The following is a 17,112-nucleotide window of genomic DNA, read 5'->3' as shown; positions in this document are numbered from 1 at the left end:
AGTAATTATCCACAGAGCCACAGCATGAAGTAGAATACTGAAAGAAAGTAGGCAATAAAGAGATAAAACAGAGGCCAAAAGAGTGGAAAAAACTAAGGGCAGCATGAGAGGTGTGAAAAGGCTGCAGGGTAGAGCAGACAAACATCGTCATTCTGGGAAGGTTCATTGCATTTGTGCTGCGTTCGTATGTGGGCATTACATAGTGTAGGTTTATAGTGCCTCCAGGCCACCCAGACGGAGGGGTTGAGAAGGGAAAGATTTTCTCGTAAGGCTTCTCCCCAGTCTTGCAAGCATCTTATTTCATAGAAGCTCTAGCAATTATGGTGTCATGTGGGGACACAGGTCAAGTTCATTCCCTGTGTGAATGCCGCCTTAGGACTCTAAGATTTTCTGTATACGGCACCTTTCACCACAGCTCTAGTCTGAAAACATGGAGCAAGCACTGTTCTCGCCTGTGAGCAGCAGATGCATGTGCCCTAAAATAGACCAAACTCTATTAAGGTTTTTGACATCAAGTTGCTCAAATAGAAACCAAACTCTTGTAAGCTACTCCACCTTGTGTGGTAATTATTAACTAAACAGACCTCAAATTGCATTGTGCACTCGGTTGCCATATGAGTTACTTTGCAAACAGCCAATAATGGATGAGGTGGAAATAAATCACCTGCAGTTGTAGACGCCGGCATATTGAAGATCTCTGTTCCCGGCTGACCAGCATCTGAAAATGTGAACGTGGTTTTCTTTTTAAAAGTCCATTCTCTTTATCAAATCACATGCAAGGTTTTCTTCTGAAAACAATTTTCGATGGTGCACTTGTGCCTGTGCTGAGGTCAGACTTACTGAAATCACCGTCGTTTCCCACCACAGTCATCTTCTTGATCATCTCCTGTTTCTTTGACTTCACGATAGCTGAGGTGCTCTCCGTCAGCTTGCTGAAGAAAGCTGGAGGCTGGGAGGCATTGGGAGGGGAACGGGAGCCCATTCTGTGGGAGGAAAAGGAGAGCCATGTTAACACACACACACACACACACACACACACACACACACACACACTCTAATCAACACTGCTTTGATATTCCCCATTTTGTATGCTTATAAATTCAGTAGTTGGGCATGTCTAAGCACCACCTGCAAGTTAATTCCAAACACTTAATTTCTGCTGAAATTACTTGTAAGACTACAACAAAGATTCAAACAAATGTTATAACTAAATTTCAAATCATCCACCTATTTAATGCTGCGGGTTGGTGGCAGCAGGCTGAACAGAAAAGCCTATACATTTATGACAAAAATATCTTTCTCAAAACACATTGAAATCACTTTATCTTGGTTCAATGTAAATTTTAAGTGAGATTTCAAAAGAAAAAAATCTCTCAATTCTCTAAACCTTTTTATTTCAACTTGACCCTTCCTTTGATGTACCCACCCCTCTTGAGCTCCTCGTACAGTTATGCACAGCTCAGAGAGGGAAATGGTGCCCAGCAACCGTAGAGAGAGTCAGGAAGCAGCAGAGTTAAACGGTGTGTAAAGCCACAACATTTTCACATTCATCTCTCTAGGAGTTTATTTTGATCAAAACGAAGTTCGTAATTTTGTCCGAGCACTACAAAGATTAACCAAGATGGTTTTGTTGAGTTTCGCTTTGTCTTTTATCACGTTTGGTTATAGTGTATTTTGACAATGGTTTAAGAGGGTAACGTTAAATAAATTGTCAATAAATGAGACCATTTGATATACGTATAAAGGATTCTATCAAATTTATACTTATCTTATATTTATACTTATACTTATACTTATACTTATCTCATCTGTTTACATGATACACAAAGAGAATCAACTCAAAGGGAAAACAGCTAAAATAAATAGGTTTAACCTGTTAAAACTTAAGTTATTAAACTAAGAAAATAGAGGCTGGTCTTAACTTAAATGAAAATATAGTAGACCAAACTCCTTCGAACCTCGAACTGATCCAATAGCTTATAGTTCTCTGTTTTACAGTGACACGAGTGCTACATTAGTAACATCCCAAGAGGGACGTGGGTAAAGCATCTCTCCCAGGCTGACCAGTAGTGCTATTAGATCTCTAAAACCCTCCACCTCCAGACATGATGTTTGGTTACATTAATTTAGACATTAATGTTATTCATGCAAACACAACATCAAACACCATGAGATGCAGTGTTACTGTATGTTGTATGACGATGGAAAGACCAGACTTTGTTCAGTTTGTTCAAATACTGGAACTAGCACTCAACTCAATATTCAACTAGGAAAAAGATACTTACTTTTAGTCGTGCTAATCTAAATTTTGTACGAGCTGTGTTCTAAATAAACTGAACAGGTGCCACAAAGTTTGATTATATTTGGCTTGACTTGACTTTCATGTGACTGCACCCACTTAAGTTAACACAAGCAATTAAACATCTGCAGCAATGTGAGTTTTTACCCTTGCTCTCCTTGCTCGTTGGGGTAGGAGGCCCCTCCCTGGACTTCAGGTTCAGAGCTGGCTCCAGCAGGAGACACTGGTTCAATGCCGTCATTTGAAACACTAACAGGTGATGTCTTGGGTTGAGGAGGAGACCTGGGAGAATACAAAGACAGACAGATTTACAGCATGGTGGTTATCATGAGTCCAATTCAATGAATCCTCGTTTAAATTAAAAATATCAGTAACAAAGGGTGAAGGCACATACAGTAGACAGTACCCACTCGATGCATTCAACAGAAATTTCTTTTGTTCCAAAGTGATCCTGTTTGAAAGTAATTCCTACCGGTCTCTGTTGCGTTCTCCACCAAGGCCCTCTGGATAGCGGGCCCCTTGGGCTGACTCCTGTGAGGTGGATGGGGGCTGGGAGGCACTGGGTGGACGGGTTAAGTCCAGGACAGGAGAGCCGTGGTAGCTTTGCTGCTGCTGGCTCTGCCTGGTGTAGTCTTTAGTTATCACCTCCTGTTTACGTAAAGACATAGACCTGCCGTGAGACAACATTGCCTGGCATACATGAAAATACCTATTCTGTTCAGCACATTAAACCACTTAGGAAATATACTAAACACATATCAAGATATGATTGTTTGTTTCTGCCAGTTGTAATGCAGTGGGGCTGAGCAGTCTTACACTGATGTGCTGTGCCAGGGTGACCACCCTCTGGCTGCCTTTAACACATGGGGACGGGGGCTGTTGGCCTGGAGACAGTCTTTCCTCAGACGGAGGACGGTACAGACCGTGTGGCTCCATCTTCTGTTGAGCTGAGAGTCAAATAAAACAGACAGACACAGACACACACACAGACACACACGCACAGGCAAAAATCACATCCACACATGGATAAAAGTTAGTTTTGTTTTTTAATGCATGGTGACAAAACTCAAGATCTCTAAAATGTGCCAATGAAAACATGCATAATTCTGAAATGTCCGCCCATCCATCGGGACTCATGGTGGATGTGCAATTTAAATATTTCATGTAGCACCTGCACATGAAAGCTCAAAGGGCAAGCTCTCCTACAAAAACACTATAGGACAAGTGTGTGTGACATGCTACTTCAGATGTCTTAATTATTTATAGAGTACTTTTTGCATACACACCTAGCAAGCCTGGCTTTGATGAGAAATGATGCTAAAATTGACTGGTTTTGCATCAGTGACTCATAAATGAAGAAGTAACAAAGTCACTTTTTAACGGAAGACCATCTTTCCGTCAAAGACGGATTTAAAAACAAATCATAAAGGACTACCCTTAGCAACAAAGAGAACACAAATGCATTTACTGTATGCTATGAAAACAAGTAGGTTATGAATACTAAAAGTACAAAAATAACTCAAGACAGACCCATTCTGGGTTTGCCAAAAAAAATGTCAATGGCAAATTATTGTTGAACCATTGTAGGACTAAAGATTTCCAGTAGCATGCACTAGAGAGCACTATGAACTTATTTCAAAACAGTTTTTCCCTCGTGCGTTATGTCTGACTATGTGTTTTCTTACACAACTCTTGCACTACAGTATCTCCAGAGAGGATGATGTAAGTTGTGCACGGGAGGGAGAGGGGTGGGTCACGATTGACTGTACGGACTCCCAGGGAGGACAAGTCCCCCCGAGGGACAGGACACTGTGGTTTTAGTTGTTAGCTAGCAACGATAGAAAAAACTCTGGGTTTATTACAGCGGCAGCTTACAATGGCCTGCATTTTTTCTCTATGGTCCTGTCTACTAGTTTGTGAGGGCGTGCCAACAGCAAGGTGATGATGTCCTATTAGTAAGTCTGTGTACGAGTGTCATCTGTTTTGCAAAGCATGCTTCCTGTTGACTTCTGTATATACAAAACCACTTTAACAAACATTTGAACTTAACATGCAGTTTTCTTGCCCTGCAGTCTTGTATAAATACAGATTCGACACATTGCTCTACAAGCAGAAAACAACAAAAACAATTCTCATTCCAAATGACGGAAAAAATCCCAGAGGCTTGATTGAGAGAGATGTGCTGAGTATTGGGTGTGTGTGAAAAAAACATTGAATTTAAAAAAAAAAAAAAAAAAAAATCAGCACAAATTACAGTGAGCCATAAATAGGAACATGCAGAGATTTGGAGGGCCAGAACCTGTAGTACCCCCCTCCCCCTGGATGGCTGACAGGCTCCCCAGTCTTTTCCACATGCCTCCCCTTTCAAGACCCTCCTTCTGTGTAACACTGGTGCTCTCTCGGACCCCAGGGGGTCAGTTTGATGGTTGGTAAGGCTTTCAATGACATTTAATAAAAGGGACTCTCACACGTATTCCCCGTTCCCTTTTAGTCATCTGGGTTATATGCAGTCATAACCCAAAGTAGTGCCCCAGCACAATGCGTTTCAAATGGGTCTGTGAGTATTTGTATGAAGGAGTGCCTCAGAAGAAATGCAGTAGTGAAGTAAAGCCACTGCATGTATGAAGTCAAACTGCTTGAAATACATTACAACCAATGTCCTTTAACATGGGATATAAAAGCCTCCTGCGATGAAATGCCTTTTAAAGTGTCTAAAATATTCTTTTTATGCCCATTTGCATGAGGGGAAATATTCTGTTTAAAGTAAGCAGCCGAAAGGGAGGGAGGAGGGGTGCCACGTTAAATTCAAGTCACATCGTCTACGAAAAGAAAATAAAAATAAGCAGCAAAGGATGTTCTGCCTTAATGTCCCACCAGCTTCAGCTACCTTAAATGACACCTTAAAGGACACCTAGGATCTTCTTCATGGAAAATTAAATGTGTCGAGTTGTTTGCTATTAATATTTTATCAATGCTCTATTAAGCTTATAAACTGCCTCTTCAAATTTAATTTCGGTCAGTTTAGTCCAATTTGGACAGGCTAGAATTTTGGTTTTCCAGAGGGCACCCTTGGTGGTCTTTAAGTCTGTAAAGAAAAACTAATAATAAAACTGGAAAAAAAGCAAAAAATTGTAGCATTGAAAGAAAAAAATGTAAATGAATTGGGCTGATTTGATAATGCCAACCACCACAGCGTGCAATAGGCCACAGACTGACGGGGGAGGGTCTGGGTGATGAGGGGGACCCTGGGATCCAGAGCGTCTTACCATCAGTGGCGCTGCTGGCAACAAGCGAGCCCGTCTCTGGCATCCCCGTTTCACAAGAAATTTGACGCATAATAATCGCGTTTATGAAGTTGGCCGCAGTCATGGTGGTCTTACCGAGTGCTCGGAGCTCTTGTTCCTGAATGGACATCGGTTTGTTTTGAGTCTTTTCCCTACTAGGTGTACCGCTTTCTCCACGGCCAGGAGGGTTATCCGACTGGGGAGGCAGCAGGTGTTGGGGCCGGCCTGAAGCCGAGGGATAGGAACCTGGATATATTCCTCCTGGGCTGGGGCTGGACAGCTTGGGGTCTGCTTTACTGGAGGGTCCGTGCTGGTCCTGCACATGCTTGGGTAGACCTCCCCTGATTTTGCCTCCATCGCGACTCTGCTCTTTGGCTACACTTGAATCCATTACTGGTGGGTAGGCCTCAGGGGGCAGACCTGTCCTTTGAAGGTGGCCAGGGTAACCTTGGTAGCGGGCTGGCCCTGAGGGCATGGACCTGATGGCCCAAACAAAACGTACTGATTAGACAGGGCAATCAGAATGTTAATTTTCGCTGTGAAGGTTATGAGAAATTATCCCAGTGTTTTCCTTGTAAAGACAGAATGGAAAAGCAGTTTTACCGTAACACAGATGGGCTGGAGTGTTCACTGATAGAGAGACTTTTGCCCCCAGTGTTGTGCAGGACACTTGGCCTCTGCTGCACAGTCTCCTGGGTACGAGGTGACACTGGGGAGTGCTGGTGGCTATAGGGTTGGGAAGCAGGTCTCACACTGCTGCTACTGCTTGACAAGCTGTGCTCTGTACCTGAGAAGCACAAAACCGACTCCTTTAATTTCACAAATGCATTGCTCTTTCCTCAAACTACATTTGTGCTGTCAATATTTGATTTTACTATTAACATGCAGACAAAAATGAAAAAACACTAGTTGCTCCAGACCTGGTCGCCAGATGGGGGCGTGCTCCACATTTCCAACAGATCCGCCCTTCTCTCTGTCACGCTCTCGGTCTCTCTCTCTGTCCCGGTCCCTTTCCCTTTCCCGGTCTCGCTCACGTTCTCTTTCACGATCTCTCTCCCGATCCCGTTCCCGCTCCCTCTCTCTCTCCCGCTCTCTGTCTCTCTCCCGGTCCCTCTCCCTCTCTCTGTCACGTTCACGGTCTCGTTCACGCTCGCGCTCCGAAGATGAGGATGTGCCTTGCATCTTGTTTATGTGTGAGGAGCCAACTGTACAGAAAAAAGCAGAGAGAAAAAGAAAAACAATTATGAAAACAATAACTGCAACTTATTCGATCTCTAGGTGAGTTTGCTTGTGTGAACTGAATTGTACCTGGTGAGATGGGGGAGGTGGTGTAAGGCCTGCCAGGGAAGGACGTGCTTCCCCCGGGGATGTAGGTGATGCGATCCATAGGGGAGCCGGCTGTCCCTGCAGAGGGAGGGACCAGGAAAGGTAAGTGTGACAACTGAGAAAGATCGATGATCCCTAGGGGACAGAAAGAAGAGAGGGGTAAAGGAAAACCTAATAGATAGTCCAGATGTGTTTTGATGTGGAGGATAACAGGTAAATAAAGCCTATACTGCTGTCTCATATTGGTCCATATTGCAGGATATCATTCAGGAATGTAACAGTTAGAGGTTTTGATAGGTAGTTTAAAAATGCGAGGAAAAGCTGGCACCCTTGAAATAAATACCACTAAAAACACCTTTTGAAAAAAGACATTATGAATCAACTAATAGGTCAATCATAACCACCTGGTCTAAATCTGGAAATTGTTAAATCACCACAGACAAACTGCAAAACAGGAAGTAAATGATCAAAGGCGCTAAAATGACCGTTGGATCTGATCAGATTCTGCTTTGGTGAGCGTGTCAAGACAAAATCACTGATGGATGATGCAAGACGTGTTCCTGTAAATGCTTGCACTTCTGATTTGTTGACATTTCCTAGTTTATTACATTATATTGAAAACTAAACTCACTCTCTGCTCTGTCACTGAGTCCGAGCAACAGAAACTGTTGAGCAACTTAAATGCATTTCAACTTACTTGTATCAAATAAGAAAAATGGAAGTCAAATATTGTAGCAAGTTAGATGTATTTGATGCTTTAAAAATTATTCTCCAGACAGTGATGACAACCAAGTCAGATTATTCATGTTTCCTTCTCTAGCAGCTACTAATTACCTTTAACTGCTGTTTTATGCAGCACACCATCTGACTGCCAACTGCTTTTGTGGGTCTGACAACTGCAACATGCAGCTTAAGATAAACATCAGATCCAAGTGACATAAAATACCAAGAGATTACAGCAATGGCTACAGAAAAACATATTCAAAATATATCTACAGCTGAATCCATGAAAGTTTGCAACCTTTTATAGAATATAATAATGTAATATAGACATCATTGTGAATGCATCAATACACCTGAGTTGCAGAGTGAGGTACAAGGTTAAGTAGGCCACAAACAGCACTGTAGTTCTTCATGTTTCACCTGACAGACGGTTCTGTTATTGAATGAAAACTAGGCAACATGAACCCTGCTGCTGTTCAGTAATGATAAGGGCACTTAGCAAGCCCATCTGTAGGTGTAGCATACGTAATATGACTCAAACTAAGTATTGTGAAGTCAGTTAGCCTTACCACGTGGGGCTGCAGAGTAGGGCAGAGGAAGGGGCTGGTCTCGTGGAGTCAGGCCCCTCAGCAGGTCTGATCGCTGGGCAGCCATGGCGGCGGCTGCAGGCCACTGGTGCATCTGCTGGGATGTGATGTAGTCATTGAGCAGTGTCTGGCGGTTCTCTAGGGCCGCAGTGTCAGGAAAGCCACGGATGAGGTAGGGGTAGGGATGAGGGTACGCTGGGTTGGGGGCTAGGTGGCGAGGCAAGTAGTAGGCTGCTGTGGACGAAGGATAGGAAATGTCTGTCATTCATATTGGACTAAATAATAAATCAAAATGATCAAAGGCCACACAGATGCTTTCAATTTTTTTCTTTGATTAGACGTTTTTCTCAGGGCTATGAGGGTGTGTACAGACTGTGTTTGACTGACATCTTCCTCCCTTTACCGTTCTGTTTTACCTGTCCGACTGTGTTGAGATCACCAGACTCTCCGGCAAAACACTGCAAAGGACTACAATGGTGTGGTTGTGGTGCTACAGCTACTGGCAAGAAGATGAAATATAAACCACGAAGTCCGGTTTGAAGGATAACCAGAAACGGAGACACTGGTAGTGTACCAATGTAGTCTATATGTGCTTTCATGTCTTTGACTGGTCAATGCGGTGCTTTGCTGGATGTTGATATACTGTGCTGCGGCCAAAGTTGAGCTAATTTTGCTCCTTCTCAAAGGTCCCATTACAATAACAAAAGGATACATTTTTCATGCAAGGTTCTTGTTGGTCTGCACACTGCGGGACAACTTGAGCCTTTATAGTTTTTACAGAACATGGATTTTGTTGACCTCACATAACTCTCAGCAAAGCTCCACCAAACCACAACTGTGCTGAGGTCTGATCAAGTCAGAATAACTGAAAACAGCTGAGAAGATGTGCAGGGCCTTCAAGACCTTCACACTTAAAATTAGAGTTTCAGAGCACAAGTCTAACTTGTTCTATTTTTTTTTTTTCCCAGCTCTGACTTTGGCTGTACCTGGGTCAATAGGGATGCCCCGGGGCAGCGCTGCAGGATCAAAGGCTAAGGGGATTTGACGGTACACATCTGCAGCTCCGAGACCCTGCAGGAGACGCTCATAGGCCTGCTGATCAGGAACACCAGGGAGTGGTGATTTGGTGGCACTCATCTCCCTGGGGGTCGGTGTGGCTTTACGCTCCTGGGGCGGGTTCTTACTGGAACCTGGAGTAAAAAAAAAATGCATGTATGGACTTTTGGGCGAAGCAAATTGTTCAAAGATATTTCAAGCAGATGTGGCTATAGCAAAACCTTTTTTTCAGGAACCAACAAAAACAATCGTCTGGAGTGCACAAGATAAACCTACCATCATGCTGCCTCTGGCTTGCCTCTCTGGACAGAGGAGAGCCCCGATGGGAGGGTCCAGGGTAAGGGGTCCTTAAGGCGCCTTTGTCGTCGTAGCCCACTGGGCTATGATGAGCCTTGCCTCCCTGCTCTGACCCCAGTGTAAGGGGAGAAGAGCGGGCTATAGGGCTAGATGTACTGACCACTGCGCTGGGGCGCCCTTTTGGAGCCTCTTCATAGCGACCCCTCTCAGCACGCATCTCCAGATGGGAGGGTGTGTTGTGGTAGGAACGTGGTGAACTGGCTATGATGGAGCGGACATCATGACGTTTCCCTGAACCAGCTGCCTCCTGCTTCATGGGTGTTCCCTGAAGAGAAGCGCAACAGGAATTAATCAGTTAAGCGTATAGAGGGCCAAACATTAAGGGTTGGATCGCATCTACAGGTGTTGTTAGTGTGTGTGTATACCTGTGCTATGATGCCTTCCTTCGCAGGCTGTCTGAGCTCCTCCCTGGGAATGAGGTGGATGGAGCGTCCAGCCTCCTTAACAGTGGGCACCATGGCCTCTCTTCCCTTCATTGGGTCAGAGAGCGAACTGGGTCCACGGGGTGGGGAGCCCTCTCTCTTCATCTGCTTAGCCTCCCTCCTGAGGTATCCATCCTGAGGGTCCAGATGACGAGGTATACCTGAAATCATAAAAATATGTCAATCTTATTTTCTTCAAACTAGACTGGGAAGTGTGTTTCATTTTTTTAGGCACAAGGGAGCTGAGAAATGGAGAACTAAACAGGACAGGCACAAAGAAAGGTTCTGAGCAGCTTAATCCACCACTGTCTCTGGGCAAGATGAGACAGGATTGTTATTTGACTTTACTGCCATCAGATAGATAAATACGAATACCAACATGAAGGTACTCATGCCAGTGGGTGAGTTCTGGTAAGCTGGCACAATCTGTTTCTTGAAAGGAAAAAAAGCAAAAGAATAAGCTATCTTTCTCTGCAGCTCTGCTGCATGAGAAATGAGAGTGAGGGCTGACTGAGTGAGACCTCAAAGAGTGAGTACCTTCAGGAGAAACACAGAGAATGAAAACAGAGACAAGAGACGATATTAAACAGATTTTTCTTGCAAGCAGACATATTTACATTCATCCTCAAAGATTTAATCTGCTGCAATATCTTTTAGACTTTTCTCAGTGCTATTGTGTCACTTTGATCTGCTATGCTATGTTATCCTACCTTGTGAGATGGACCCACGGATGTGATGAGCATCCTTGTAAGGTGTGTGGTGCGGACTGTCTCTATCATGAGGCATGGCTCGCCCAATCAGACCTGAGGTAGAGGGGAAGGAATAGTGAGATTCAAGACTTTGGTAACTGATTCCATCAATAATTACAGGTGTATGTGAGTAAACAACGGTCAAACATGATTACATCCAGTAGCCTTTTGTGAGAGCGGCAGAGGGTTAAGTGGAGTTTTCTCTTACCTTCACAGTTGGCAGCGGACAGTGAATCCCTCATAGGCAGGCCTCTAGAGATGCCTCCCTCCATAGCATCATAAGGACGCTTCAGGCCTAGAAGTTCCCTGCCCTCATCTTTAGGGGTATGAGAAGCAGTGCCTACAAATGACAATGGTGTTACTATAATTGGGTAAACAATATCTCTTAGTTTAGGGATGATACTCAATGAGATCTAATAATTTGTATGATTGACTCAAGTTTCAGTATAGTACTTGCAAGGCTAACTCAGTGGAAACCATACCATTTGTTGTGCTTTTGCTAGATATTAGGCACGATTAAAGCAACAGTTGGCGATGGCATAAAATATACTGTATTCTAGCTGAAGTACTCACGTTCATATGTGAGAATGTGCCCGCTGGTGCCCTCGTAGAGCACATGGCCTTTAGACAGTGCCTCATCCCGCTCCCTCTCAGCTCGGCTGGCACTGTCCTCTGTGATCAAACGGGTTATGGTTCCCTTATACAGGACGTCAGCCGGTGTCCCCTGTGGTGAGGGGAGGAGATATGATACCTGCACTTTATCAGTGTGCAGCAGTAGCTGATCTTAAGAAAAAGTCCAAATCTGATCATGACTTTTATAAGACAAATTGTAGCAAGGACCTACAAGCGATCACCTCGACTGAACATTTTCACAACCACCTTATACATGCCAAACTCACATTAAAAAATTTTTTTTTTTAAAACAACAAGAAACAAAAAACAACAACAATAATAATAAGGCCTCATTATCAGCAAACAAACTTGAACTTGTCTCCTCAGGCAGTAGAAGGCTATGTAGCGGTCCCAACAGGCTCCTCCTTCCTACCTAACTGCAAAGACAGCTGCAATAGCAACGCCAACAGCAATGCCCACGATCAAGTCAGGTACAGGTAACAGCCACTATTGGATATATACTGTAAAATACTCTACAATTCCTATGTGATTGCACTGAATAGTCAATTCTGTTATATAGCCTAAATAACCTTTTATCAGGTATGATCACTACGATGGAACCCGACACTGAATAGCAGACTTTCCAAAACCCACAAACAATGCTATGAAAACAGACTGTGTCATATGGCTTTTACTCAATAGAATTAACTAAGCTTGGTTACAAAGGTCCCTAATAAAATTAGTTTAGAAAACAGCTTTGAAGGGTCGTTAATAAATCAAAGTGCAGGTCAATAATCCTGACTGATACAGTTACTGTAAAGATATTGTGTGTTTGGAACACTTTGCTTTGCTTTTTCTTTTCTTTTCAGGATTGTGAAATTAGATGTAATTGGAGAAACAGTGAGCTGTTGATTTGATTGTAATGCATATTGTATTTTGTCTGTTGATTGCACTTTTTCCAAGAAGACCTGCTGAATGTTGGGGCCAGAGAAGTAGTGCTTGCTGTGATTTTTTTTTTTTTTGGGGGGGGGGGGGGGGTGTTCTGTTTACAGGATCAAATGGCACTGACCAAAGCAGTCTCATCCATTCCTTAAGAAAGTGCACCAGTGCCATTTATATGGGAGCTTACACATATCTATCAATCCATAAAGCAAGCTGAACAAACATATGAGCTGTCCCTCTACAAATGCTCTGATTATATTTTTATCGCTTTCACCTTTTCCTTACTAATCTATCACGGTGGATAACAGCTCCCTTAACAGTGTTTTCTCTTGTATGCCAGTGGGATGTGATATTACAGTTGGCATATCAATGACTGGGTTCAGCCAGCGTCTAGAGTAAATGGATAAATAAGAGACGGAACAGACGTGGTACAGTGTGTACCTGTTGCTAGGGTGACAGGGCCACTTAGAGCTGTGGTTATGTCACAGCACCAGGGAAATCCTGCAGCCACAGCACTTGGCTTGCCTCATGACCTCTCAACAACTCTGCTGTTCTCTCTTTCATTTAAGTACACAAATCAAAGCCCAGTAACACAAGGGCTGCTAAGTGTAATGGCAGTGGCTTTAAACAGTGTGGGCAAGAGCCAAATGACAGCAGCGATATGGGAAAAACTAGGGATTAATTAAAAACAACGAGGGTGGGTTGTTAGTGTACCAGCCATATAAGCTGCAACTATGAACGTCAACACTGTTTAACATAGCACCAGTTTCAGTTCAACATTTATATTCATCAATGTATGGACAAAGCAACTCATTTACCTCAGTGAGCGCCTCCCACATATGGACCTGAGGGGAAGCACTAATAAGTCTCTCCCAAGGCTACATAATGGCTCATTTACACTGGTTCATTTTTAAACTGACTTATTCAATTAATTTCAGATGTTGTTCAGAAGTTCTCCAAATAAAGGGGAAGAGAACTGTTATCTGTCGTAATGCACTATTCAAAATTGAACACTGTCAGCAGAATATTCTTAACACACTCGCATCAGGGTTGCCGCACCCAACGCAGCGATAACAAACTGCACATATGGTGGATTCTGTTACAGTCAGAGTAAAAATATAGCAGTAGGTAATTATCTCTAGATTGTGCTAGTTTTCCATCATTAATTATGTTATAGAGAAAAATGTAAGTATGATTTGGACATTCCTAATTCCTTTATGGCTGCCTTAAGAAGGACGAAGGACCTAGACTTACAGTAATTTGCTGGTCTGAGCTCACCTGAGTAATGGAGCCCCCTCGGTAGGAGATCGAAGAATCTGGATGCATTCTGGTCCCTGGGATGCCCTTAGTGATACTGCCCCCCTGAACAGCTGGAATAGTAGCTGTAAAGATAGTAAGAAAGAGATTTATGTCACTATAAGCCAAAGTATAAAGCCGTATTAAGAGTAGTTAAAGTGGAAAACAATCATTGGGAATTAAGGTTTGCAAAAAGGGTCTGCCAAAAAGCCTGTGAGCACAGCTGCAACCAAAGCAAATGCTACAGGTTGTTTTAAATTACTTTTATGTCACATATGTAATTCTAATTTTCAGTCTAAACACTGTATCTAGTGATGTCAAAGTCAAAACACGGTTTTGCAAAGTTTTACTCATTTCTTTTAAAAAGGAAAACTGAAGTGTTGAGGTACCACTTGCTGTAATTAAAGCTTTGAATCTTCTTGAGTATATGTGTGCCAGCTCTGCACACATGGATTTGAGCAGTTTCTCCCATTCTTCACATCCTATCAAGCTCTGTCAGATTAGATGAGCTTTAGTGAACTCGATTTAAGTCTACCCTGGGTCACTTGTCCCAAAGTCACTCCAGTGTGGTCCTTGCTGTGTGCCTCAGGTCACTGTCATGCAGAGGAGGTAAATCTTTTCAGCATGACAGTGTTCAGTAAAACATGTGGATTAGTTTTGTTATTCAAGGGTGTGTGACATCTCAATTGATGTCAAAAAACAAATCTTGGAAAAAGTGAGTCTGAATATTTGGAATGGTATCATCCTTTACTTACTGAACTACACAGGACTAGGAAAAATGTAGAAGCAAAGCACCAATACTAGTTCACTGTATGCTGAAATTAAATCAAAGAGAAGAAAAAGTGAGCCACACACCACGTCCAGCAGCACTATCATGAGTCATTCCCTGGTTCGACAGGTTGTCAGCTTGGGAGGACGAACTGCGAGGGGACAACTGTTCCTGCTTTACCACGGGGAAAGGACCTGCTGCATATGGCATGAAAGTTTGGGAAAAGCAAGGGATGAACAGGAAGACGATAATGAGACAGACATACTGTACCTTCATGTATGGTGATGCATCAGATGATCAGGCCACAATATAAGTTGTGATGGATGTTTTAGAAGTGGATGGAAAAGATAAACTGGAAGTGCGCTAGTCCCTCTAGATAGTTTTACTCACCCACTTTCCTCTGATCCATCCAAGACAACCCCATTTGTGTTGCGGACATCTTTCCATGGTCCAACCCATGAGCTGGGCTGTGCAACTGCACTGGGGTGCCCTAAAGAAACAAGAATTTGGTCATACTGGTGATGTTAGATTCTATTTCTCTTATTGATGTCTTTACAGAATATTTCATGTATCAAATATTTAAGTGTGCTACTAAGAGTATATTAAAAAAAAAAAAAAAAAAAATTTCAAATTCCATGATTTCTATGCGCTCACTATGACTATCTCAAAGCCCTAGTTTTCATTTGTGTGGTGCTATACCTGTGTGATTGAGCCCCCTGGCTTGGTGGAGGAAATGAGAGGTGGTGGCTCTGGCATTGTTGGGGGTCTCACTACTGCTAGCCTACCACTGTCCTGTGGGAGACTAGGGAGTGAAGGGTGGCCTGCTTGCTGGAACGCTGGAAGAGGGGAGTCATTATGAGCTTGAGATCTTACTATCTAAGGGCAGAAGGGTTATAGAGGCATTCTAGCATCAAGAAGCAGAGGTTTTAATCAAAGTTCCCAAAACACAGTATACAATACATATTAAAATTTAGGTGTGTTAAGAGTATAAAAACAGAATAGGACAGAGAAGAGGACTCACAGTTGAAGTGGAGCAAGTGCTGGTCGTGACTGATCTTGGCCATGTCTTGTGGGGACATGGGGTACAGGGAGAGAACTGGGCGACCCAAGTTAGAGGTCCTTAGATCATCAGGGCCCAGCGCCTGCTTCTTCGCTTCAGCGTGTGGAGAGAAAGCCCGAGACTTTTCTGAAACGACGACGACACACAAACAGAGTCAGGATCACAACACAGGACTCAACTAGACCTCCCCTAATCCAAGAAACTGTCCTTTTGCCACTGCTAGCTCACTGTCATCGTCATGAGCACTTAGAACACCTCACGCCACCTCCACGCCAGGGTGACACACCACTGAATTCATACGCTAACATACACAACAACCCACTGCTAATATTTAGTTTAAAGTACAAACAGTAATATCCAGCAGAGGAGGTGTTTGCACTATAGTGTGCTAAAGGTGTAATTACAAAGGAATACGGGGAGAAGGCAAGGGGTGAACCTACTTAATCCCTGCAGGAGGGTCAGTAACCACCTCTCGTTGCCTTCCAGCTCTGAAGGGACACAAACACACCACAGATCATCGCATCCTCACAGAATTTATCTCTCTTCCCCACAAACATGCACTTACCACATTAACACTCTTAATATTATTGCCACTTGATGTGAATTTAGTATTCACATGCAGAGAAATGTCAATAAATAGTAGCTGTAATGTAGCTTGAAACTATGTCCACACCTGCCTCTGCGGCAGGTATAAAGGGCTTTTTAAGTCTTTTCTTTTTTTCTAAAAAGTCATGAAAAAGAGGTTGCTGTACTTCAGAGTTCACAGCTGGTATGTCCAGCTGGTTAGAAAACACCTGTCTTTGTCTGGACTGTTGCTGAAAGTCTTACACTGTGCTCTCAGAGATTCACATTCCACAAGCTCACAGAGTAAGTGCACTGAACTAGACTGTATTCCCTTCTGGGTCAGTAGCAATACCAGATCATTTATCAGTTCCTTCTCCACCAGTGTCCCAGAAACACTGAATACCCTCAACACTAGAGAACACAGACTCAAGGTTAGAGCATGTTGCAAGGACCAACTAAGTAAAACTAGATCAAATCCAACTAAAACTCCTTTTTCTTTCTATCATTTCATTATTCCTCATTTATAGTTCTAATCTGGTTTCCATATATTCATTTATTCTACACAGTTTAAAACTGACAATTTCAGCAATGTGCCATGTTATACATACACACCCCCCGCAGTGGAGTGACACTAGGGATCATACAGAAAGACAATAATGTGATGGGAAAACAGAAAAAGTAATTGGGAGATTAATATAAAAAAATGCTAAAAATTGTGAGAGGGGTTCCTACATGTGTAGCTTAGGCAGCTAAGTGAGTTCTTTGGCAATAAAAGTAGTTTTCTGTAATGAGATGAGATGATCGTACCATCCTTGTCGCTGATGGAGGGGCTGCGCGGGTGAATACGAGGGCTGCTGCTGTGAAGAGCCTCCCTGTCTCTGTCTGCCTGTGGGGTGTAAGACTGCTGTTTGCCTGGCTGGCCTGAAAGCTGCTGCTGTTGTTGTTGCTGCTGTTGCTGTTTAACCTCCTGGGAGGACTCCCCATGAGCCATGGTGATCTGTTGCTGGTACAGTGCCAGGGCATGGGGGGGGAGCACTGCCTTGCCACTCCCACTCCGCTGACTGCA

At 43.3% G+C, this 17,112-nt stretch overlaps 1 protein-coding gene across 7 annotated transcripts in view; it reads right to left on the bottom strand.

Moving 5' to 3' along the window:
• Positions 1-17,112, bottom strand: part of LOC120804844 (nuclear receptor corepressor 2-like) — a 48,732-nt gene that overhangs the window by 4,245 nt on the left and 27,375 nt on the right. For 3 of the 7 annotated variants that reach the window (XM_040154517.1, XM_040154520.1, XM_040154524.1), the window contains 23 exons: positions 16,854-17,112; positions 15,923-15,970; positions 15,444-15,608; positions 15,122-15,258; positions 14,813-14,912; positions 14,509-14,619; positions 13,636-13,739; positions 11,377-11,527; positions 11,012-11,143; positions 10,765-10,857; positions 9,998-10,215; positions 9,552-9,897; positions 9,206-9,409; positions 8,202-8,453; positions 6,892-7,044; positions 6,504-6,788; positions 6,187-6,370; positions 5,680-6,062; positions 3,116-3,246; positions 2,772-2,947; positions 2,447-2,581; positions 841-983; positions 665-718 (listed from right to left, as the gene is read on the bottom strand). The exon at positions 16,854-17,112 is cut by the window's right edge and continues 21 nt beyond it. In XM_040154517.1, the coding sequence (XP_040010451.1) occupies positions 665-718; positions 841-983; positions 2,447-2,581; positions 2,772-2,947; positions 3,116-3,246; positions 5,680-6,062; positions 6,187-6,370; positions 6,504-6,788; positions 6,892-7,044; positions 8,202-8,453; positions 9,206-9,409; positions 9,552-9,897; positions 9,998-10,215; positions 10,765-10,857; positions 11,012-11,143; positions 11,377-11,527; positions 13,636-13,739; positions 14,509-14,619; positions 14,813-14,912; positions 15,122-15,258; positions 15,444-15,608; positions 15,923-15,970; positions 16,854-17,112 (3,964 nt within the window). The remainder of the gene's footprint in view (positions 1-664; positions 719-840; positions 984-2,446; positions 2,582-2,771; positions 2,948-3,115; positions 3,247-5,679; positions 6,063-6,186; positions 6,371-6,503; positions 6,789-6,891; positions 7,045-8,201; positions 8,454-9,205; positions 9,410-9,551; positions 9,898-9,997; positions 10,216-10,764; positions 10,858-11,011; positions 11,144-11,376; positions 11,528-13,635; positions 13,740-14,508; positions 14,620-14,812; positions 14,913-15,121; positions 15,259-15,443; positions 15,609-15,922; positions 15,971-16,853) is intronic. The other 4 variants (XM_040154523.1, XM_040154519.1, XM_040154521.1 and 1 more) reach the window with 4 other exon arrangements.

This window comes from Xiphias gladius, chromosome 19, assembly GCF_016859285.1.
Source record: "Xiphias gladius isolate SHS-SW01 ecotype Sanya breed wild chromosome 19, ASM1685928v1, whole genome shotgun sequence".
NCBI lineage: Eukaryota > Metazoa > Chordata > Actinopteri > Istiophoriformes > Xiphiidae > Xiphias > Xiphias gladius.
Note: the sequence above shows the minus strand (reverse complement) of the source record. Positions and strands in the feature narration are given on the sequence as shown.